General features: G+C 38.3%; 2 protein-coding genes across 4 annotated transcripts; one reads left to right on the top strand and one right to left on the bottom strand.

Moving 5' to 3' along the window:
- Positions 1 to 1,143: 1,143 nt before the first annotated feature.
- Positions 1,144 to 16,142, bottom strand: gpn3.L (GPN-loop GTPase 3 L homeolog). Of its 2 annotated transcripts, none has more exons than XM_041582859.1 (8): positions 16,118 to 16,142; positions 7,924 to 8,032; positions 6,181 to 6,348; positions 5,903 to 6,027; positions 5,105 to 5,220; positions 4,735 to 4,831; positions 4,322 to 4,450; positions 1,144 to 3,881 (listed from the first exon to the last, which is right to left on the bottom strand). In XM_041582859.1, exons 2-8 carry the CDS (start codon positions 8,012 to 8,014, stop codon positions 3,816 to 3,818), a joined length of 792 nt encoding a protein of 263 aa, XP_041438793.1. In that variant the 5' UTR covers positions 8,015 to 8,032; positions 16,118 to 16,142; the 3' UTR covers positions 1,144 to 3,815. The 2 variants fall into 2 exon arrangements, with proteins under 2 accessions (XP_041438793.1, NP_001089469.1); NM_001096000.1 differs by lacking the exon at positions 16,118 to 16,142 and adding an exon at positions 10,044 to 10,154 and having other exon boundaries at positions 3,584 to 3,881.
- arpc3.L (actin related protein 2/3 complex subunit 3 L homeolog) lies at positions 10,345 to 21,806 on the top strand. Of its 2 annotated transcripts, none has more exons than NM_001086585.1 (7): positions 10,345 to 10,456; positions 13,683 to 13,782; positions 14,585 to 14,661; positions 14,840 to 14,908; positions 15,565 to 15,691; positions 17,246 to 17,340; positions 21,555 to 21,806. In NM_001086585.1, exons 1-7 carry the CDS (start codon positions 10,451 to 10,453, stop codon positions 21,615 to 21,617), a joined length of 537 nt encoding a protein of 178 aa, NP_001080054.1. In that variant the 5' UTR covers positions 10,345 to 10,450; the 3' UTR covers positions 21,618 to 21,806. The 2 variants fall into 2 exon arrangements, with proteins under 2 accessions (NP_001080054.1, XP_041417377.1); XM_041561443.1 differs by lacking the exon at positions 10,345 to 10,456 and adding an exon at positions 11,437 to 11,476.
- The last annotated feature ends 2,714 nt before the right edge of the window (positions 21,807 to 24,520 follow it).

Below are 24,520 nucleotides of genomic sequence, written 5' to 3'. Positions count from 1 at the left end.
CGGAGGCACTTTACTATCGGATTGCACCTTTGCTGCATACGAAGAACACCTTTTCTCCTTGTATTCACCTTGATTTGTCTTTCTTCTGTTAATTAGTAGCTGCCCAAGGAAAAGGGGAGCACATTTATAAATAATTTTCTCACACACACAGGGTGATATCTCTTTTAATTGAACGCATTACGCTACTCTTTCATCCATGAAAGTCACATTTGTACCCCAATGGTGGTGTAGGAAGTAGGATGGCACAAAAAAAGCTACAGTATGTATGGGACAGGGCTAAGATCCAAGCATAGGTTTAATGTAAGAAAATAAAAAAAGGAGTACATATATGTGTATGGAAGACACCTGGGATTGGTAAAGGGTGACATTTGGCTACAGTTTCATCAAGTGTGGTAAAGGGAAGTCATAAACTGCCTTACAAACAAGAAATAAAGTGTTCCTATGGGTAAGGAACGTGACAAATTTAGTGTGTGTTCACATTTTCAAGCCTTACTTTTGCCAAGTTCCTTTAATGGAGAAGGAAACCCTAAAAATGAATAGGACTAAAAATGCCATGTTTTATATACTGAACTTATTGCTCCAGCCAAAAGTTTCAGCTTCTCAATAGCAGCAATGATCCAGGACTTCAAACTTGTCACAGGGGTCACCATCTTGGAAAGTGTCTGTGCTCAGTGGGCTCTGAGCAGCTGTTGAGAAGCTAAGCTTAGGGGTTGTGGCAAATTATTAGGATGAAAATGAGGTTGGCTTGTCATACAAGCTGATGCTACAGGGCTGATTATTAAATCCTGATGCTAATTGCACTGGTTTCTGTGCTGCCATGTAGTAATTATCCATATTAATTATTAATCAGCCTTATATTGTGACATTTATATTCTATGTGTACTGTATATTTTGAGTCAGTCCCTAAGCTCCGTAAGTGACAGCAGCACAGAACATGTGCAGTGAATCAGTAGAAAAGAAGATGGGGAGCTACTGGGACAGATTTGAAAACACAGATCTTTACTGCTAAAGGACTGTGGTTGCCTGGGGTTGGTACAGGAGTCCAAAACATAACGTACAACATTTCTAGCCTACTTCTTTAGTTTAACTTTACTTGTCCTTTAAGAACTTTATGGACAAACATTGTACCCACAAGGTTATCAGTATGATTAAAAATCTTTTATTTCATCACAGAAAAATGTTAATAAATAATGCTGGCAGGCCTCTTCCTTTTACCTATATTAAAACAATTATTGTGATGATCTATCATCTTAAAAATAGATTCATTCTAAAAATGTAAATGAAAATACAAAGAACCAGCACTTACAACTATAAAACTTGATATACATTAGTACTCTCAGCCTGTGTATTGCTTTCACAGAACTAAAATGTATATAGGGAATAATGTACACTCACAGAGAAATACACTATATGGCCACACACCACTTTGCAAAATCTTACCAGAGAGGAAGGACTTTTCAAAAAGAAATACTTTTCTAAATTCAAAAAATTCCTCTTCCATAAATTAAAAGTAGGAGCTTTCCCAATTTCTGTGTTCAGCACAGAAGCAGAGATCAGTACACCTGAGCATCTGAGTTTGAAATTCAGATGATGTATGAAGAAACCCACCTTGTCCTTCCTCCTCACTGCTTACCTCAGCATTTAGTAATGGAGGAGCAAAAGGGATAGCCCAACCTGGAGGACCGGCAGGCACATTTTAATAATTTATATAATATAAATCAGACATTTTTAAAGCAATTATATTGGGTAAAGTTCTTATTATTAATAAATTGGGAAAAGTCCTACCACTCTAGTCATCCAATACAGATTAATGCCACAACTCCCACAATTTTTTACTGCACTGGTGGTGCAGATCTCCTTACATGACAGGCACTGAGTAAGAGAAGACAGTTTGAAGGGGCCACACACACACCATATTTCATGCAGGCAGGGGAGATTCCTCCCTTTTATTGAGACCACCTGTGCAGCAATGTGTCAGGGGGCACCATTTTCCCTCTGTCAAGATTTTTAGGCACATTTATTAAGGTTTAAATTCCAAGGCTAACGCGAACTAATTGCAATTGCATTTTATTTCTGAAAGGAGAAACAAAAGCAAAAATAGATTATATATTTAAATACAATGGTACAAGCTACAACAATCACGGTTTCATTAATTATAAAAGAAGTTTTGAAAGCTTCAACACGCTTCTCAATGGTTTGCTAGAGTTTTTGCAACCCCAAATTCAACACCTTTTTAAAGGGGTTGTTCACAAACACTTTTTCCAGCTCAGTTCATTACAGATAGTACACCAGAAATAAAGACATGTTTCCATTGCTTTCTATTTGTATTTTTGACCATTTTGTCTAATATTTAAGTTCACATCTTCAAATCCACCTGGAGCAGCTCTGGGAGGAGGCGTCAATCCTAATCACCGGCCCTTGGCATAATCCCCGAGTTTCATTAAAGGCAGCTGTTATAATTGATACAATATAGGGATGCACCACATCCAGGATTCAGTCCGGGATTTGGCTAGGATTCGGCCTTTTTCAGCAGGATTCTGCCGTATCCTTCTGACCGGTCGAACCAAATTCGAATTTGCATATGCAAATTAAGGACGGGGAGGGCAATCGTATGACTTTTTTTCACAAAACAAGGAAGTAAAATATTTTCCCCCTTCCCACCCTTAATTTGCATATTCAAATTAGGATTTGGTTCGGTATTCGGCCGAATCTTTCACGAAGGATTCGGCCGAATCCAAAATAGTGGATTCGGTGCATCCCTAATACAATAATCAATAACATCTCAAAGATGCTGCTGAGAAATGTATCAACTAATGTAGCAAACTAACAGTTCAAGGTTTTTTCTGGATTACGGAGCTGCTGGACTCAAAATCTGAAAACACCTGAATTGAAAACAAGTGTTTGGAAGGTGAACAATCCCTTTAAAAACTTATGATACAACAAATGTGAAACAACCAGGACTTTTACCAAGATGCCATCAGCTGGAAGTGGATATCCTGAATTTTGTAATGTGAATAACAGGTTTTTTTCCATGATTCATTTTTTAAATTAAACTTGATCACAGTAAACACTTTCATTACTTTTCTTAAATAAGAAAAAAAGCTAATTGCTATTGCAATTATGATTGTTGCAGTGGAGCTCCATAATCACGAGCAACTGAATTTTTTTAAATAAATGTGCTCCTTTTTCTTTGAAATTGTTTTAAATTTGGTAAATAAATAGTATCTGTGCATTAAAATAACCAGAATAATTTCATGTTTAAATTTGTTCCCTGCAGAGGTGGTGGTAACTTTTTTCATTTAGCAAAACAGGTAATTTGACCAGGGGTGTCAAATATTTTGAACACATCTGTATTACTAAGTTTTGTGTGTGTCAGTATATAACAAGAAAGATCAAATGAATTTAAAAATATATTTAAAATATATTTCTGCTATGCAAAAGGAAACATGAACATCATACCTGCCTTTTGCAAAATTTCCATAAAGAACATACAAATGTTCACCTGTAAATTTAAACGGTGTTCGTATTACACCCCTTTCTGATACAACATATCGTACATGCATCCACTAGCTAGGAAATGTAACATAATCCAAACAGGGCTTCCCCCATTTTATTTGCTTACATAAATTTATCTAGTTACTCTCCTTTCTGCCAATGTGGCAATATAGTACAGCAAAACTGAAAACACTCTTTCTGATGGTTGCAGAAATACAGTCTACAGATCTAAGGCATTTGACCAATTATCTGACACTGCATATCCACAACAAAAAATCTTGATTAAAAAAGAGTTATTAAATAACAGAGAAACTCTGTCTTCATGATTCATCAGTTCTGTCCTGAAAGTATTCATCAAAGTTTTCTGACTTGTCCTCTTCATTCTCCTGTCAAAATAAGAGTAAAAACATAGTGGAGGTGTTATGCAGATTCATATTTATCTTTTCATTTAACATGAAGAATAGGTTACAGCATGTGAAAGCCCATCTCCATAGACTTCTGAATCATCTGGCCATGAAACATATAACATGTGATTGACAAATCGTACAAATCGTAGTCAGCAATAACATGGGGTCTGAGCATGCTCTTCCACAAACAGACCCATACAAAAATGGTTCACTTTATTCTCTGTTGAACATGCACAGTATATTCTTTGTACAAAATTTTTTGTTTGCACTTAAAACATATGACAAGCTGCCGTGGTTCTCAAGACTGAGGCATTCTTCAGAGAGGAAGCATGGACTAACTTGTGGGCAGCCACTTATTTCATACAACAAATAAAAGTGCATAAACTGCAATAGTATTTATACTAATCCATATTACTCACTCTCGGTTCCTTAAACTCTAGGTCTTCTCCATACTGAATGGCAAAGTCTATGTGCTGGAGAACAATGTTCATGCATTCTTCATCTGACCGATCAAACGGTAGGAACCTGACCATGCTGTAATCATCAACCTGGCAAGGACAAAAAAAGATGGTGGTAAGATTACAGATTTTGCAAGTAGAGTTAAGCTAATGCAGCATTTAATTCTCAATAGCCCTCAAAAATGATTCACAGTGGCTGGTAGTTGGAAATTATGTTCTGTGCTGTTCTAAGGTATATAATATTGTGCCATTACATTCATATTTTGTCCATGTCAGGACTGAAGTACAGAATGGACACTGCATAATGGGCAGATCTCACATACAGTTGCAAGTGGAACATTTATAAAGTAAACTTGATAGTTAAAGTAACTCACAAGCCCACAAAGTGCCTCCGTCAGTTTCTTGAATTTGGTGCTTTTAAATCGGCTTGGTGTATCTTCAATCATGGAATACATGTCTGGGTCTAAAAACCTATAAAGAGAGAGAAATGGTGTTATCAGTCCAGCACTGACCAAGACTTATCACAACACGATTAGTTTTAACCACAAACATGCAAATCCATTTATATATTTGCAATTTTTTTACGCTACACAAGTCTTTATATCATGCGCTTTATTTTAAACTTACAACATAACAGTCAATAATGTTCAACAGAAATGACACTGTAAAGTCATTCCCAAACATCTTAACAAAAAAATCAAACAAAAACTCAAAATAATAATAAAAAAAAAAAAAAAAACTTACTTTTCAATTTCTTTTTTGGCTTTTTTGCTTAATAAATCCATCTTTGTCATTATATTGCACTGCGGTATCTCTAAGGAAACCATAGCACTGAGAGCAGCCAAAACGCCAGAAAGAAACTGAAACAAAAAGACACAAATTTGCACATAGATTTTTTTTTTTACTTATTCACTAGAGCCTTCTTCGGTTGGATATAATATACACAGGTTTCCCATTTTTAAGACATTATTGATATTTGACTTCATATAAACCAGGGATTTTTTTTCTGCAGAACTACTGCAACCTATGCTTAAAGCCTTGGTAAAAACACATTTCACCATAAACAAATCCCTGGAGTGATCTAGAAGCCAGTAATAGCCTTATAATTCCTTATTTCTTCAAACACCTTCTATGTATAATATCTTTTTAGACTTTGTTTTGACCTATGTTTAGGTTACAAAACTATCCAGTTAGCAAAGGGCCAAAGTGTTGGTTTTTTTATTCTATCCTGATCAATTAGGTTTTGAATAAACATACACTGTCTTGACATATTGAAAGCAAAGCAGGCCATGTATAATACTGCAAAATAACTTAAAACAAAGTTAATAAAATGGCCTAAAGGGAATATGCATCTCTCTGTATGAATCAACTTAAATCACACTTCTACTTAAACTACCAGAATGGACTAATGCTAGGCCACATGCAGGAAAGTCTGAATTTGCTATACTTCACAAAAGGGTCTTTTTCAAATGGACCACAAAAAAGGTTTTAAAAATATGTATGCAATGTGAAACTTTAAAACATTTTACTCTGCTACTGTACCTTGAAAGATTCTACCATGAACTGAGAGTCTACAAGAAAAACTCCACAGACCCTGAATTCCCATTGCTGGAGCTGCTCCACAAGGTACTTCATAACAGGCAGGTGAGTGTAAAGCTCAATCTGACCTAAGAACCAAAAGCAAGATTTTCAAAACCAGGTCTAGCATAGCAATTGTTCATTAGGTTACTGATTTTAGGTTGACAAAAGAAAAATATCCATCAATTTCAACACTTTCAGTGTATGTTGGCATTTCATTCCAAGACAATACTTGTTCTCACCTGGACAGTCAAAAAGTATGTAATCATCCTCTGTGTGTCCAAGGCAACTCTCCAGCCAGTCAAAATTGTTGGCAAAATACTCCATACAATATACAAGGCCTCCATTAGGCCCAAATCTCAACGAACGGTCTTCCATCACATCATCCACTTCAATTAGTTCCCGGATATCTTAAAAATAAATTATATAAAACACGGTTAGTATCAGTTTGATCCATCTCTATATATGCCGTCCACTACCACAATACATCATTAATGAAAAATAACAATGAATGTCTGCTGATCAAAATTAGAGAGACATTTATTATCAAGCCAAATGCAAGAGGCAGCTGTTCACTTACTAATCTAAGGGGGGGACAAGGTTAATTCAACAATTGTCTCAAATCAAAACCAAAATGTTTACAAGTAATTTCTGTGTTACATATATAAGTTCACTTAGTGATGGCTTTTCTAACCTAAGTATTTTAACTTTTCCTTCTTACTTTAGTTCACATCATCTTAAAATTCTCTAACCACGGCTTCCATGTAAGGCTGTATTGACTTAAATTATTGTGTATTAATAAGGTGATTTCCTCTAGTTTCCTTGTCTCTTCTACCAAACGAATCCAGTTACACCTTAACGGAGGGTTCACATTTTTTCCATCTCTTGGGGGCTAATGCTGCCCGGAAAAGGTGTAGGGTGAGTTTATCCTTTATTACATCACCATTCTTTTTATCAATAAGGAATAAGATCAGGGGTATATCTGTGTGATGGAGTTTGGTCCCTGCTACTTGATTAATGGTCTTACATATTTATTCCCAATACTTAGTAATAGCCGGCACATGAAACAGATATGTTTAAAGGAGCCTATAGCCACATCTCCAGCATTTTTCCGAGGAGGTGGGGGAACAGTCTGTACAATTTTTCAAGGAACATAATACCACCTCGTGGTGATTTTGTATGACATTTGTATGACATTTCTCAGATTCTAGAGCACCCGGATGAATTATGTATATTTAGCAGTATTTTCTTTCTAAATGTATTGGGGATACTAATATCTAATTATTTTTCCCAAGCTTCAAAATAAGTAGGGCTTGCCGTTACCTTTTGTGATTGCAAGAGTTTGTATATTTGGGATAGAGGTCATTTCGGTGGTTTTCCTGCGTCCAATATGTTTTCCCATATAGTAGGCTAATTCAAATTCTGTTTGCTATATGTTTTTCAGACAAATCTTAATTAATCTGCAACTAAATTGGTTAAGGGGATGGATGATTTAAATTATGAGGGTAAAAAGACACTTGTGAGGGGACATTACTCTTTAGAAGTACATTAAAGGGCATAAACAGCTAGCGGGAGATCTACTTTTCCATAAAATGGATCATCGCAGCAGAGGCCATCCATTTAGACTTGAGAAAAATAAAGTTTATTTAAGCAATGTAGATTGTGGAATGCCCTGCAGGATAATTTTGTGATGGCTGATTCTTTTAATGCCTGAGTTCAATGTGTCTATTAGGGTTTCCTCTAGGTACCACAGTCCAAAAACTCTTGATAAAGTTGGCACTAGTGTGTGTGTGTGAATGTGAGAGTCCTTAGACTGTAAGCTCCCCTGGGGCAGGGACTAATGTGAATGAGCTTTGTAAAGCACTGTGGAATATGTTGGAGCAATTTAAATAAAGAACAAAACAAATTTTATTACTGACCGCTTGCATGTTACACTATTGTATTTGTAATATCCCAGCATGAAAGTATGTAAGGGAGTGATTTACCAGCTAATACAGGATAATCAAAATGCTCAGCTGCAGGATCCAGATTAACCACTTGGACTGATCTGTTCAGAGTCTCACAATGCTGCACCATGGTGGAACAATAAGTGCTCTAAAATTCAAAGAGAAGTTATCACCAGCTGCCAAAAATGAATTTAGAAAATAATATTATATAATACACAAAAGCCATGAATATCTTGTAAATTAAATCCTTATAAACAGTGAGTACTGATGTCATCAGTTATAAACGGTGAGTAGTGATGTCATTTCTGTCACAAGACTCTGAAACTTGTATATTATAATAAATAAATACCCCTGTTGCAAAATATAAGGATATTAGAAGTTACTTCTGAGTTCCATGGCCTGTATAAAAACACTCAGCCTTCGGCCTCCGTGTTTTTATATGGTCATGAAACTCCTTGGCAACTTATAATATCCTTATAATTTACAAGAGGGGGTATTTTATTAACTATATATTTCTACTGTTGTGACATGTTAGACCCATATGGGTCAGAATACATGCTGGATATATTTCAGCTTTGATAGAGCTCTGTACATAAAAACTTATAGAACAATGCTCTGCAACAGAAACAAATTTGTTTAACCTTTTAGTTGCTCTTTAATAATACTAACATGAGCAGAGGCACTATCTACACAACAAGTGCTGTATAACATTAAACCGAAAATTGAGCCAGGCACTCGCAGGTTTACTGCAAAAAAAATGTGTTTTTATTCTCACTGCTGTATAACATTCAACTTGTGTTTCTAATTTGAGGAGAAAACCAATTCTTGTATACTTGTTGAAAATGAACCCCATTTCCTTTGCAGTATTTCTCAAGGCCCCAATGCAGTTTTTTAGGCTTGCACATGTGCAATAAATAAAATAAGCAACTTTTACTATTGTGTACATGCACAAATCAGAGTCTAAAGAAGCCAAAGTTATCAAATCTAAAGTTAAAAACCCATTTTGCTAAAAATGAACACAGTAAATAGGACTTATGTTGAACTTACTATTGTTGAACCTATTATTTTGATGTTAAAAAAAACCCATATTTTGCTCTTTTTTTGTGGCAGTTATGAAGCACTAATTTATAAGTTTGGACATTTCCACTTAACCTCCCCCTGGCTTTATAAACAGGACAATTTGCGCAGAGCTCCCCATCTATCTTTGAACAAACAAACTCCTACCTTCTCTAAGCAGCAGCCTTTGAGCAGCTCATTATCAGGGGCCACTCTGTAGACTCAATTAATTTTAACAGCTTTTTTAAGTTCTATGGGATAGGGAAGTGGCAAGAATTGCTAAAGTAAAACTGACTTCACATCCTTGCTAAAAAAATAAACACAGTAAATAGGACTTATGTGTTTTGATGTTGCAATTATAAAACACTAATTTGAATAGTGTTGATATTTCCACTTAACTTAACCCCCTTTCCATTATAAACAGGGCCATTTGTTTAGAGCTCCCTATGTACCTTTGAACAAACTCGCTACCTTTTCTAAGCATCAGCCTTTGAGCAGCTCATTATCAGGGGCCTCTCAGTGGACTCATAATTCATCATCTTTTTAAGTTCTATGGGATAGGGAAGTGAGAGGAAGTGCTATAGTGAAACTGGCGTCACATCTTTGTTGAGTGCCGGAAATGAAAGGAATCATAGATAATTAAAACAATAGGCAAAACATATGTTCAGTACAAGTCCTATTCGTTGAGCTCATGTTAAAAACTTCGGGTGAATTAAGACAACTGTATACGGACCAGTAACAGCAAATAATGAAAGTGCTTTAAAGTAATAAAAATATAATGCAGTGTAGTCCTGCTCTGGTAAATCTGCTGTGTTTGCTTCAGAAACACTACTATTGTTTATATAAATAAACTGCTGTGTAGCAATGGGGGCAGCCATTCAAAGGAGAAAAGGCTCAGGTTACACAGCAGATAGCAGATAAACTCTGTAGAACTTAATGGTGTTATCTGTTATCCACTATTTAACCTGTGCCATATAAACTTTTTTCAATTTCTGCCATTGCTACACAGCTGCAGAAATGCTGCTTTGTAAATCCTGCTCTACAATTAGCCATTAAACGTGTATTCTGTGAAGTCTCTAATTTAGGCCTAACCCAGAAATTACCTTCCCGCTGCCGGCGGGCCCCATAACGAGCTGCGCATAACGTGGCATTCTTGTATCAAACTTGAAAATTGCCCAGCGAATCCGATACGCAGCAATAGAATCTAGTTCCCCTCTTCTCTCTCCAAGAAACGATGCCGGCAGCGCCTCCTTGCTTGTAATGCAATTTCGCACTCACGCTGATGATGTACTTCCTGGGTGCTTTACTACGGGCTCCTTGAAGGTCCAATTTGCAAAACCATATACTAACCCTGTGAGAAAAAGCTAGCGACCTCTGGAGGCCGTGAGTCGAACTTGCCGTGTGAGCGCTTTTACTTCCTGCTTGAGAAGCCTAGGGTGGGACAGCGGAAGTACAGACACTGCATCGTTTGGTCTCCGGGAGTCCTGTCCTATATTCACGGGTAGTTAAGATGCCGGTGAGTTAAGGAACTGGATGTCGATGTTAGCAGGCAAAGTGAGGAAGAGCACGGCTAACCTGCCGGTACCTGTATCACGTAGGGTCAATGGTCATACCGTCTAGCTATAGAGTGCCAGTCTTTTCCTACGTGATGAGTTTTAGTGCTCTGAACACCCGTGATTGTGTAGAATAGTAGAACGCCCCCGCTACCGTGCAAGTGCCGGTGCCCACGGATATGTGCCCTGAGCTGAAATTAGAGTGGAGCACTTTTCCATTTCTACATGTTCCGTGCGCGGGGATTTATCAAGCCGTACCGAACGCTCAGGGCTCGTGTAGGACATTTTACAACAAATAATCCGCAAAACTGTGCGATACACTTTATGGCTATTGAGTCAGCAGCTTGCCTTACGCTTTGTGCATAAAGGGGAAGAGGGTTAGTCACGCAGGAAGTGGCTGAGACTGTTACAAGGGAGGCATTTGCTTTGCTGTCAGTCCATTGCTGCACCCAATATGCTTGTTTAGACAAACAGTTTATAGCCTGGTGGGCTAAAACACCTCCCTTTTGATATACGCATTTATGTATCTATGTATAGCTTTACATATATGGGCAGAGACGCTCAGATTCGGGGAGATTTAGTCACCCGGCGATAAATCGGCTCTTCTGTGGGGCGACTAATCTCCTCGAACTGGCTAGCACCGGCTAGAATGTAAATTGCCGGCAGGAGGGCACTCGGAGCACTTTGTTTTCTGAAGTTTCCTTGTGAGGCGACTTTGGAGAACAAAGTGCACCGATTGCCATCCCTCCAGCGATTTACATTCTAGCTGGCAGGGAGATTAATTGCCCTGAAGAAGAGGCGATTTAGCGCTGGGCAACTAAATCTCCCCAAATCTGAGCATGTGTCTCTGCCCTTATGTTAACTTTTAGTATGTTATTGACAACTTTTCAATTTGTCTTAATTTTTTTTTTTTTTTTTATAGATTGCCTTCTTCTGAGTCTTTCCTGCTTTCAAATAGGGGTCACTGACCCCATTTATAAAAAGTAAATGCTCTGTAAAGCTACAAATGTATTCTTATTGCTACTTCGTATTACCAGTCTTTCTATTCAGGCCTCTTTTATTCATATTCCAGCCTCTTATTCAAATCAGTGCATGGTTGCTAGGGTAATTTGGACTCTAACTACCAGATTGCTAAAATTTCAAACTGGAGAGCTGCTGACTAAAAAGCTAAAAAACTCAAAAACCACAGAAATGAAAAACATTTGTTAAATGTCTTACAATATCACTCATACTAAAAGTTAAATGAAAGGTAGTGTCAAGTGATAAAAGAGACATCTAAGTGGGTGGATAGCACACAGGCACACATAGGATTGCAAAGTGCACAAAGGTTTGTGAATTGGCAGAACTGGGCAGGTAGTGTTCTAGTGCTTCAGAAGGTAGGACCTGAACTTGTTTTTTAAGGGGCGCGGAGAGTGTTTCTTACAGAGCAATTCTGGGATAGAATTCCACAGCCTGGTAAATTCCCAAAGGGCGGCTTTATAATATCTTTAAAGGAGAATTCAACAGTAAAGTAAAAAAATCCCCCCCCCCCCAGCCTAGCTTCTACCCCGGGCAAATGCCCCTAACTCTTTACTTACCCCTCGGTGCAGGTTCTGTCCCGCGGAGTTCACGGCAGCCATCTTCTTCTTTTCGGTAATCTTCGGGAAGTAAGTGCCATATCGGCACATGCACAGTTGGAGCTATTTTCTGTTTCGCGACAACTGCGCTTGCTCCGAAAGTCAGGGAAATTGCCGAAGTGCCTGTCTCATTCTGTAGATTATGAAGAGCTGGAAGATGGCTTCTGTGAACTCTGGACTGATTCTGCATCGAGGGATAGGTAAAGACTTAGGGGGAATTTGCCCGGGGGAACAGCTAGGCTGGGGGGGGGAGAGTGGGGGGTATATCAAGGGTAGGGCTTTTTAACTTTTCAGTTGAATTCTCCTTTAAATGAAATTTATAACATTAAAGCAAATACATAATCAACAGATACTTTATATCATAGATAGGGATGGGCGAATTTGACCCGTTTAGATTTGCCAAAAATTCATCCATCATAGATAGGGACCTAGCAATCTGACAAGCATTTCAGTAAATATTGCCCTGTTTTCTAGAGCAATAACACAAGGGTTGGTTTGTTGAAAAGCCATGCAATGTAAATCACCACTTAGTGCCTTAGTGGGTAATTCCTCAAAATTGTAATATTTTACACAAAGCAATTTACATTGCTAGCAATGGCAAGGCATTTTGGTAAAAAAAACACTATTTTGTCATTATCTGTGTGCTCCCACAGAGATCACCACACAATGTTAGGGTTTAAACTGTCAGTACGCCTACAGATAATGTCTTCAGATATGTGTTTTGTGTTGAGAAATGTATCTTTATCTAAACTTTTTGGGGTTGGGACCTCATTCCAACTGTCTATTGAAACTGTCTGAAATGTATAATAACTATACCTGCCTTTTGGATAGAGAACCTTTTTTAATTTAGTGGTGATCCTTTCCTTTAAAAGCAAAAGAATTTGTGTACAGGTATGGGATCTATTATCCAGATTACTTGGGACCTGGGGTTTTCCCGATAACGGATCTTTCTGTAATTTGGATTTGCATAATTTGCATTACCAGAAAATCATTTAAACATTAAATAAATCCAATAGGATGGTTTTGCTTCCAATAAAGATTAATTATATCTTAGTTGTGATCAAGTACAAGGTACTGTTTTATTATTACATTGGGTTTCCGGGTAACAGATCCCATACCTGTACCAGCATAGGCCTTAAAAATCAGATAAAAATAATGTAATTGGTACAATTAGGGGTGTATTTTTTAACATTGGAGACAAACATCACCGGTGATGTTGCCCATAGCAACCAATAAGCAATTAGATTTGAACAGGCATCTATAAATTAGAAAACAAAAAGCAAATATCTGATTGGTTGCAATGGGCAACATCACCGGTGATGATAAATTGGTCCCTTAATGTGGCATACATGTCTTACTGGCCAGCAAGTGCCTGCACAAAATCTTGTGCTAACATTATGAATTTCTAATTAACAAAAAACAACCAAGTATCTGGATTAAATAATTTAAAATTTTCTTTCCGAGTGATTTCCTTTGGAATCCTAATAAAAGCTCACTGAACATAAGAGGAGCACTGTTTGCTAAGCAGCTCAAGCTTTTGAAATGTTAACGCTTATAATGTGTTGTGTTTCAGGCCTACCATTCAATACTTATGGAGTCAGATACCAAGCTGATTGGTAACATGGCAATGCTGCCCATAAGAAGCCAATTTAAAGGACCAGCCCCTAGAGAAAGTAAGTCATACCAGCCCTGATTGTTTTACATAAATTCCTCCAGTCATCCCTGTGGCAGGTTTCAGCTTGCTGAAGGATTCCTCAAATTAGCCAATGGTTATATCAGTAGTTCTCTTGGAATTTTTGCTTTAGGCCCAACAACAACCAGAGGTGCAGTGATTGCTTCATGTTATGTAAAAACAGCTGCAAGATTTATATTTGTACTAGAGACAGAGTGGGGTCATTTATAAACACTGGGCACATTGGCACCTGGGCAGTAACCCATGGTAATCAATCAGATGTTTGCTTTCGGTGTTCAACCTGCAGCTGGCTGAAAAAAAGGCAATCGCTGATTGGTTGCTATGGGTTACTGCCCAGGTGCATATTTGCCCAGTGTTTATAAATGAGCCCCAATATGACTGTCTCTGGTACAATTTTTTTCAAGAATGCATTGATAGTGTCCTCCGCTGTAATCAAAGCCTAAATTTCGATATAGAAGATTACTTGCGTTGCATGATGGGGTTTTTTGTGTAGGTACAGCAAAATGTAATATAGCTTTGTAGCCGATCGACTAATGTAGCAGAAAGCAGTGAGGATTATTTACAGCTTCTGCTAAACTATGGACAAAAAAAAGACTTGCATTATGTTAATTAATGATGCATTCCTTTTGCTTTGCTCTTGTTTTATAACTGATAATAGACTGATTAAAGCTAATTGCCGATTTGTTTCTATGGACAGCTGCACTGATGCAGTTTAGCTGCATTTTTTGTAGAACATTACAACATTTTGTAACCATAATCATTTTTGTGTTTTGTCTTTCAAGCAAAAGACACAGATATCATCGATGAAGCTATTTATTACTTTAAGGCTAACGTTTTCTTCAAAAATTATGAAATAAAGGTAAGCTGTGCCAATTTTAACAATGCAGAAATGTCCGCTGAAATGTTGCAAATGATATAGCAACCTACATTGCATTAATGGGGGCATCTGATTAATGTGATAATAATGTGTTTTTTCCCTGATTAAACAAAACTGATGGTCACCATTTGTAAACACATACCGGTACTTCTCTTTACAGAACGAAGCTGATCGGACATTAATATATATAACTCTGTATATTTCTGAATGCTTAAAAAAGCTGCAGAAGGTAAGATTTGGCAGCTATTTTGTGCTATGTACTACATTTCTTAGAGGCAAACCATACGTTCTGAAAACAATTTACCAGCAGATCATTTATATGACCTATTAAAGAATCTTATCAAATTGGCATATTTTCCCTTACCTTGCCCATACCTTGAATGTTCTTGTCTGTTTTGTTAGCTGTTCATTGATCCACCAAAGTGTCTTTTTATCCCTAAGCCAAATTAATACAATGATAACTACATGCAGCTTGTTGCTTTATTTAAATGTCTGTGCAATTTAATAATAAAAAAAAAAAGGAAACCTGCTTTCATGTGACCGCAATTTGCCCTGATGCTTCAATTTTTCCATATAGTTTTTATTTTAAGCAGCAGTTTGTGTACCAGGGAATCACACTGTTTTACAAATATAGTAATACTAAATATAGTAATATTACTTGCTTGAAGTATAATACTCCTTGTCAGTGTGGAATGTTTTCTTTATTCCCTGTTTCTTTGTACCAACACCAGTTCTCTCTCTCTCTCTATCTATCTATCTATCTATCTATCTATCTATCTATCTATCTAGCTATAACCTTAGTCATCTGCACTTCTGGGAAAATGGAAAACCAGAGAAATTGGGCTGATGCTATGCTCTTGGTTAATGTTTGTGTTGTTGTTCCAGTGCAATTCTAAAGGACAGGGAGAGAAGGAAATGTATACACTGGGGATTACAAACTTCCCTATCCCTGGAGAACCAGGATTCCCCCTAAATGCCATGTATGTGAAACCTTCCAACAAACAGGAGGATGGTAAGTAATCAAGTTTTCTGTACAGTTCAATTGTTTTCATATACTTTTGGTAAAAAATCTGAAAACAACTCAACTGAAATAAGTGTTTGGAATGTGAACAACCCCTTGAAGGATCTTATGCCTCATTCCACAGATCGGTCTGGGTTTGCAAATAAGATCACAAAAACTGACCTCATATTTCTATGAATATCAGATTTGAATTACCCCCCTCCCTACAGCAGTTGTCAACCTATTGATATTATTCCTGTATTGAACCTCTTTAAAATGGAAGATCAATCATTTTAATGCAATCATTTGCTAGAATTACTGTAAACAAAATGGACATTGACAGCACTGACTTTAAAACAGTAGTTGGAAGTCTGTAGTCTATAATATTGTAAAGTTGATTCATTGCAGAATGCAGTAGTGGATGTTAGAGTTGCATACCTACTAGCAGCTGTGCCCCCTTCATTGAATAGCGAAGGTTGTTGAATCAATGGCATCCTGAGATGGCACGCCTTAGGCTATCTTTCAGCATTCTTCAGCTCAGCAGCTCTCTTTCCTACAGTGTCAAATAAAAGGGAAAATACATTTTCCTTTATATTGTGTTCATTATGAACAGAGATGTATATAGGTAGATACTACCTTTTTAAAAACTGCTCGAGGGGCACATTAGGAGTTGGTAGGCTGGCCTGTAAATAGAGGCATGGGGAGGAGTAGTTCGGCATGTAAATGGAGCAGCGAGTGGGAAGAGAAGTTTGGCATGTAGGGTAGGAGAGGGTAGGAAAGGGCAAGACGGCATATTAACAGGTTGACAGATTGGGCAGCATTTTTAATGGAGGAGATGGCAATAGAGTGGAATTGGAGAAAGAAGTTGACAGCTAGCAGAGAATGGCTGGTGGGTGGGAGGAAGTAGCTAGTAGCTATATTTGTTTGTGGAGGAAGTGGATTCTATATCAATCCTAAAGAGCTGGCATATAAATAAAGGTGATAAGGAGCCTGTTAGCATGTTATCAGAGTACAGTGTAGAAAAGGAGCAGGCTGGAATGTAAACTGAGCTGTGAAGGGTCAAAGTTGCAGGTTGGTAAGTAAACAGAATGGGGACCAGGAAGGAGCAGGCAGGCTAGTAGGGATAGTCAAGTATGGTACTGGAGTAGGCACAGTTGTGTAAGGGAGTAGCTAGCAGACCAAATTATTACCAAAAATATTACCAAATATGTGGGTTGAAGGAAGTGGAAGAGAGATTTGTTAGTGCTGGATTGTCTGTAACTGCTGTATTTGTTTATGTGCGTCAGTGTAGATGCATAGTGTACTTGTTATTGGTGGTGGTAGGAGGACTTCTATAGTGTGTGGGTGTGAATTTTTTAAGGATCACATCCTTTTCTATTGACACTTTTTAGCCATGTCAATATAGGGAAGGTTTTGGCATAGCCAGGGAAAATGGTTTCAGAACCAAAAATGATTATATTACAAAAACCCAATGGGACTGTGATCCTTACCTGTACTTTATTTAATATATCCACTGTGTTTTTAATATGTGCAGACACCATCTGATTAATTTATTTCTGCTTTTAGAGGTAATGAGGGCCTACTTGCAGCAGCTAAGGCAGGAGACAGGTTTGAGGCTTTGTGACAAGGTGTTCGATCCTCAGACCGACAAACCCAGCAAGGTAAAAATGGCACTATTTTAATAGCTGTTAAAGTCTAAATAGTAAAATTTTCATTTAGTCTTACAACAAAATTAATTTTTCGTTTTTTAGAGTTTGAAACCATTGCAAGAATGGTCTAAATGAATGTAAATGCAATAATTTAATGCGGCGTGGCTTCATAAAAAAAAAACTTCATTCATCTTCACAGCTGTCATACCTTGTTCGTCCACTGCAGGACTTCAGATTATATGGGGCAAATTCACTAAAATTCGAAGTTGCGCCAGGCGTAACTTCGCCAGGCGTAGTTTCGCCAGCGCTCCGCAAATTCACTAAAATCCGAAGTTGCGCTCAGGGGTAGCGTAAGGTTGCGAAGTTGCGCTAGCGTTGATTCGTTAAGTAAAGCGAAGTTACGCTAGCGAAGGCTAATTTGCATACGGCGCGAAATTCAAATTTCAATGGAGGAATACGTATCAGCACTACAAATGGCTAGAAAACCTTCAAATCATCAAATAAAAATGTTATTTTGCCCTACACATGTGCCCACTGTCTAGGTAAGTTGCCATGAGTCAGGAAATGTAGGGGGGAAGGAGGGGAGCCCCTAAAAAAAATTCGATCTTTTTCAGCCTATCACCCATAATGTAGAAAACACGCCAGCGTTTTTTGGGATTTTTGACTTTTTTTGAAACAATCCCTATCTACTCTATTGCGCTTCGCCAGGTCTGAGGTGGCGAAGGAAGTCTAGCATAAAAGGTAGCGTTCAGTACACTGCGCGCGTTAGTGAATTTGCGTAGTTAGCGAAACTTCGCCAGGCGTAAGGGTGCGAAGTAACACTAGTGAAACTACGCCAGCGTTCGTTAGTGAATTTGCGCAGTAACGAAAATGACAAACGCTAGCGAAGTAACGCTAGCGAAGTAACGCTAGCGAAGTAACGCTAGCGAAGTAACGCTAGCGAAGTAACGCTAGCGAAGTAACGCTAGCGAAGTAACGCTAGCGTTCGGCGCTTAGTGAATTTGCCCCTATATGTGTAGCCACCCTAACCAATAATTATGAACTTCATGAATTAGAAAACAAAGGACTTAATCAACTCAACCACATTCTCTATAATACTGACTTAATCAGGTTCTGCTCCACAGACCTTGAACACACTTAATGCAAACCTTAATGCCCAATATACCAACCTCTCGTCTGATTGCCCAATGACAGTGCTGAAAACTGATGCTACAGGAGACGTTGCCATTAATTTGTTAAACCCCAGCCATAGTTAGGCCACAGTCACACATAGCATATCCTCTGCTTCTCACTGCCTGTGGTTTGCAATCAGGGGAAAGAAGCAGATCCGCTCTTATCAACAGCTCCCTGTAGCTGCACTGACAGACATTTTGCATTTTTTGGGCTGTGTATGATTATAAAGTTTTTGCACCCTTTCTACATAAGCCCTAATGAATGAGCTCATATCATAACCACCCTGTTGTGGAAGTCACTTTAGTACTCAATATAAAACTGATGTTTTTGATGTCTATTTACTTGCTTCTCCACACAGAATTAGAGTGCTCACCTGAACGTAATTACCCTCTCGGGTGCCGGGTGCTAAACAGTCCACAGGACCTCCTGCTCAAGGTCCAAATAACTCGAACATCCAAAGAAAACTGTAGCACACCGATCAAACTTGTCTTGTGAAGAAAAGTGTTTTTATTGGCTCACGGCAGACATAAAGTTTGGCAACGTTTCGGGCCACGCAGGGCCCTTTATCAAGCCTAAACTTACATTCAAAGTACTGTGTTAAATACCAAAGAAAAAGAGGGAGGAGTGGAGAAACAATGGTAGTGATCCTTCACGGATTGGTTAAGATTCAATGCTAATATACATAATTAATTGATAAATTTGAATAATGGAGTGACACATGTGAATAATTTAGTGAATCCTCAGAGATAGGTTAAAATTCAAACCCTGCATACATAATTAGTGCAATAATCAGAGACCATTATGTTTGATTGGAATTTTTTTGTGCACCCATATAATAAAATATCCATAAAAAGTCCATAAATAGCAAAAACAAAAAAATAGTATGAACATTATGACACAAGTGTAAAAAAGTTACATATGAAAATATTATCACCTTAAAGTGCATATATGTATAAAAATTAATTTGTAATTCCCAATCAGGGAGAATATGAATGAATAAACTGAGGCGCAATCACGGTACTTTAACTGCATACTCAGCCCATTTTTCTCCCCAATAATCTTGGGTTATGCAGATGATGGTACCCGCACTCAGAAGGTTCATTCAAGGACCTTAAAAAGACAAAAATTGTTCGTTAGAATACATATGTATACACATAGTAGATATTTCAAAAAACCAGCACTGGTAAAAAGTCTGCCTACCTACTGATAAATAAACATAGATGGGGTATAGTCTTTATTCAGGCCCCTCGGCCACACTGTGTCCAACCTATGGATCCACTGCATTTCTAATTTTTGTAATGCTAGCAGTCTATTGCCCCCTCTCCTCTGAACTGGAACAGAATCAATTATTTGAAATTTTAATTGACTAATTACATGTCCTGCGGATCGAAAATGTGCCGGTACAGGTAGAGAAGTTTGTCCTGTGCGAATAGTGGATTTGTGTTTAGAGATACGATCTCTAATCCTCTGGGTTGTTTCCCCTATATATAGCAAACCGCACGGGCATTTCAATAAATAAACAACATATGTAGATTCACATGTGTAGTACTGTTTAATTTTATACTGCTTACCAGAATGGGGATGATTGAAAGTATTCCCTTTAATTATTGAATTGCATTGACAGCAATGTAGACAAGGAAAAGTTCCAAATTTAGGCCTTTGTAAAAATAAGCATTTCTGCGATTTTAGGCTGCCAACATCAGCTTTGACTAAACGATCTTTCAAATTCCTTGCCCTTTTGTAGGCCAACATTGGTGGTAATTGAAAACTTGGGACTTCTGTCAGACAGGATTGTAACAGATGCCAATGTTTACGTATGATGTTCCCAATTTGTTTACTTGCCGTATTATACCGGCTTACAAAGGCTATCCTGTTATTATCCTTATGCTTTGGCACATTGGCAATTAACAATTCCTGTCTGGTTTGCTGGTGCACCTTCTCTAAATTGTTCTTTAAAATCTGTTTAGAGTAGCCTCTAGCACCAAACCGATCCACCATTTCTTTTAAATAAAAGTCACAGTCCTTTGAATCACTTACAATTCGCTTCACCCTCATAAATTGCGAGTAAGGAAGAGAATTTTTTAAAGCATCAGGATGGAAACTGGCAAAATGCAATAAATTGTTTTTATCAGTCACCTTCCTATATAGTTCAGTTTTAAGTATGTTTCCATCCTTGACCACTTTTACATCCAAAAAATTGATGGAAGTTGGATTAAAATCCATTGTAAATTTTAAAGTCTCTTCTATACCATTAAGAAAATGATGAAAGGCATTTAGGCTCTCTAAGTCACCATCCCAGATCAGTATAAGATCATCAATGTACCGCAGATACAACGTACAATGAGATCTAAATAGGGAATTTTTATATATTACCTCCTCCTCAATGTGGGCCATATACAGATTTGCATAAGAGGGAGCTACGTTGCTACCCATAGCGGTACCCCTCTGTTGTATGTAGAAATTGTCCCCAAATAGAAAATAATTTTGATGCAACACTATTTGCAATAAATCCACTAAAAAAGACTTTTGTTCCTCAGTATATTCAGTGGTATTTAAAAAATGAGTCACAGCTGATATTCCTGTGTCATGATTTATAGATGTGTAAAGGCTTGACACATCAAGACTGACTAATAGAACATTATTGTTGGTTAATGTGGTCCGATCCAATATATTCAGTAGATGTGTGGTATCTTTCACAAAAGAATTAGTATTCTGCACTAGAGGCTGTAATATCTTATCTAGAAATACAGCCAATGGTGATAAGACTGAATCAGTACCAGCGACAATGGGGCGACCTGGTGGATTCTCCAAGTTTTTGTGAATTTTAGGTAATGTGTACAATATTGGCGTAATAGGATTGTCTTTAATCAGGAATTTTTTTAGATCGTCATCCACAATGCCAGCCTCCATTGCATCAAGCACACAATTTGCAATGCACTGTTGTATGGATGCTAGTGGATCCGAATCGACTTTCTTGTACACATTACCATCTGCCAATTGTAGATATTGTATTTACTTGCTTCTGACTTTTTTTGCCTTTCTTTTCTTTGCAGTGGTGGATATGCTTTGTCAAAAAACAGTTTATGAACAAATCTCTGTCTGGCCCTGGGCAGTAAAATGGGAAGAAAAAAAACTTCAATGAGCTTCAAAATTCTGCACTTTGTGCTGCACATTGTAATGCATTTGTCCTTTTTTCAAAATAAATTTTATACTGTCTTGTAATATTATCATTTTTTGGATCCAACATGATCTGGGATTTATTTTTTTTAAGCTCTGGAGCTTAATAAAAACAAAGATGAAATCTTTCCTTGTAGTTTGTGTTATTTACTGGTCAGTGACCCAAGATAATTATCCCCTATGTACTACATATACAAATTAAATTACAATTATTAAACAACATTCCAAGAAAATACAACATGCCTTTTTAAAAAGACATCTCCTTTTTGGCGAGAGGTTCTTACGTATGCCGAAAATACTTTAGCCCTCCCCAATATTATGTCAGCCAAACTTTGTCTTTTAGGTATCACGGAAACACTACTGTCACGGCCGGCACCCAATACCAGAACAAATGCCAAGGACCCTGGTCTCGGCTCGGCTTCACCAGTAGTGTGACCAACTTTGGGCTTCGGAGGAGCCTTCAGCTTAATTGGGTGCCACCTGGACTTAACGAGGGGTACAAGGCGAGAAGTTCTGGCTGGCAAGAGTCTTTGGGCAGAAGGTCAAGGACAAGGCATCAGGTGGAAACGGAACAGACCGGATCAGGACAGGCAGATAGCAGAATCGTCAGGCAGGCAAGGGGTCAAAACCAGATAATCAGACAGACTGGATAAGGCAGAAGGATGGTCAGACAGGCTGGGTCGAGGCAGGCGGATATCAGAATCGTCAAACAGGCAAGGGGTCAAACTGGGTGATCAAGCAAGGGGTTAAGCAGGAAGAGTTGTCGTAGGCAGGCAAGGGTCAGGATACAGAATGCAGAGTAGTCAGGAACAGGCTGGGTCATACACGGATAATCAGTCAGGATAGCAAATTCAGAAACAGGTAGCAAAAGCACAGGATCCTATAACGGGCACTGGCTACAGGTCTGAATGGGCCTTAAATAGGGATCCAATTGGCGCCAAAACGTGTGCAATTACGCGCTGGCGCAATCACGCCAGCGCGCCTACGCCTTTAAGAGGCGCGCAGGCGCGCGCCTTAGTAGTCAAAGATGGCGCCTGCAAGGGCATGATAGGAGCGGCACAGCGGGCATCCACGCCAAGGACGCGGCGTGGACCCCGCTGCCCACTAGACCACCAGGGTAAGTTTCTTACAACTACAAATGAGACCCTCTGCCAAACTTTGTTGCTTACAACTGTTTTATTATACAAAAAAAAACAATACTGCTACACTGGAAATCAACGGAGCCACCTTTATTGAACTTCTGGAAAAAACTCATTAATGACTCTTTGCCCAGGCAGAAGCTGGTATACCAGGCCCGCGGATGCTCGGGTAAATTTGAAGCCATCTGGGGAACATGGCTTGAAATGAACGCATTGTCTTAGCAGCTCTCTAAGAAACAAACAAAAAAAGGAAGCATGGTGAATGCAGTAGCAAAATATATGTAATGTACTCAGCTCAGTAACCTCCCCCCCAGCTCGCCTCTTTCCTCTTCTTCTATCTTTTCCTTCTTCTATTCCTCTCTTAACCAAACGGGCTCCCCCTCGGTACTGTTTGGAAATTTAAATGCAAAATAAAAACCTACGAAAAAAGAAACCACAGCTCTTTGTAGTTATGTGGCTGTTTGTGATTCCATTTATCCGAAATACAGCAGCCCTTTCATTGTTCTTATGACCACAATCCTAGATATCTTAACAGAACAATGTGTAAAGACCCATGGCCTTTAAACCGTGTAAGTGTTCCTTGGGTGAAAGTGGTGAGCAATTTATTATACCATATATAAAACAAAGAGTGGGTAAGTATAAAGAAAGTTAAACTGCTTCAATAGAAAAAGTATGTAGTAATAGTATTCCTTTAAACAAAGCATCCCCTTTAGTTACCAACCATACACCATGGCTTTTGAGTGGAAAATTATGACCTAAGAGAACATTGGCAAGCAACAAATCCTGTTATACACTTTCAGCATCTGCAGCCACCAGTATCTGTTCCACAAACTCTTGCGCTTATTGAATACTTACCTAAACCCAGGAAGGCACTGGCTGGGCCACTCTTGACCAGCAGCCAATTAATCCATGCAGATGCCCAAAATTATTCTTTGGCTTCATTAGATATCATGGACCAAGTACTAAATCTAGTTGGACCAGGACTGCATAAAGCCATAGATGATGTCAACATCCAAGGGTCTCCATGCGATATGAATGTTGACCCAAGGGCTGACTGGACACCTGTGGGGTGTATGGTGTATGCAGTCTGCTCCCAAATATGGTGCAAATTAGCTTCATTGGGAGCAACATTCCAGTATACCCTCAGTATACATGTTTTTAATGTTATTTGTAAATGTAATTGCAGTGAGAATCCCAGCAACATATAATTAATATGCCATTATGTAGCAGAAGTAGGTAAGGTGCAACGTTTGCTACAAGTCCAATCTATAGCAACTAATCAGTAGGATGCATTTACTGGTTAGCTCTTTAAAAGCAACATCTTTCGGTTGCTATAGGTTACTGTACCTGGGCAAACATTGTGTCTTTTCTTATATACAGAACAGGAATTACACTGTTGTTTTGCTGCAAATTTCTTCGCCTTTGGTTCATGTATTTCCACTCCCTTCCTAAATAAAATGAATGGTGAGGTATAAACTGGTGCCGAGAGTGCAAGTCCACTATACCGATAATTTTTACTTTTAGTATAGTGTAGAGAGTGATATTCTGAGACAATTTGCAAATGGTTTTCATTTTTTATTATTTGTGTTTTTTTACTTATTTAGCTTTTTATTCAGCAGCTCCAGTTTGCAATTCAGCAAAATGGAAACTTGCTTAGAATTAGACATTCTAAAACATACTAAGGGCAGAGATACAAGGGCAGA

This window comes from Xenopus laevis, chromosome 1L, assembly GCF_017654675.1.
Source record: "Xenopus laevis strain J_2021 chromosome 1L, Xenopus_laevis_v10.1, whole genome shotgun sequence".
Taxonomy (NCBI): domain Eukaryota; kingdom Metazoa; phylum Chordata; class Amphibia; order Anura; family Pipidae; genus Xenopus; species Xenopus laevis.
The sequence above is the reverse complement of the archived record's forward strand: the minus strand, read 5'-3'. Positions and strand labels throughout refer to the sequence as shown.

Coding starts and splice junctions, on each gene's coding strand:
- gpn3.L (NM_001096000.1), bottom strand. CDS start 10,091: ATGCCACGTTATGCGCAGCTCGTTATGGGGCCCGCCGGCAGCGGGAAG. Junction 5,221..5,902: donor TCATGGTAGAATCTTTCAAG/GTACAGTAGCAG, acceptor TTTTTGTTTCAG/TTTCTTTCTGGCGTTTTGGC. Junction 4,832..5,104: donor GCCAAAAAAGAAATTGAAAA/GTAAGTTTTTTT, acceptor CTCTCTTTATAG/GTTTTTAGACCCAGACATGT.
- arpc3.L (NM_001086585.1), top strand. Junction 13,783..14,584: donor AGGACCAGCCCCTAGAGAAA/GTAAGTCATACC, acceptor TTGTCTTTCAAG/CAAAAGACACAGATATCATC. Junction 14,662..14,839: donor TCAAAAATTATGAAATAAAG/GTAAGCTGTGCC, acceptor TTCTCTTTACAG/AACGAAGCTGATCGGACATT.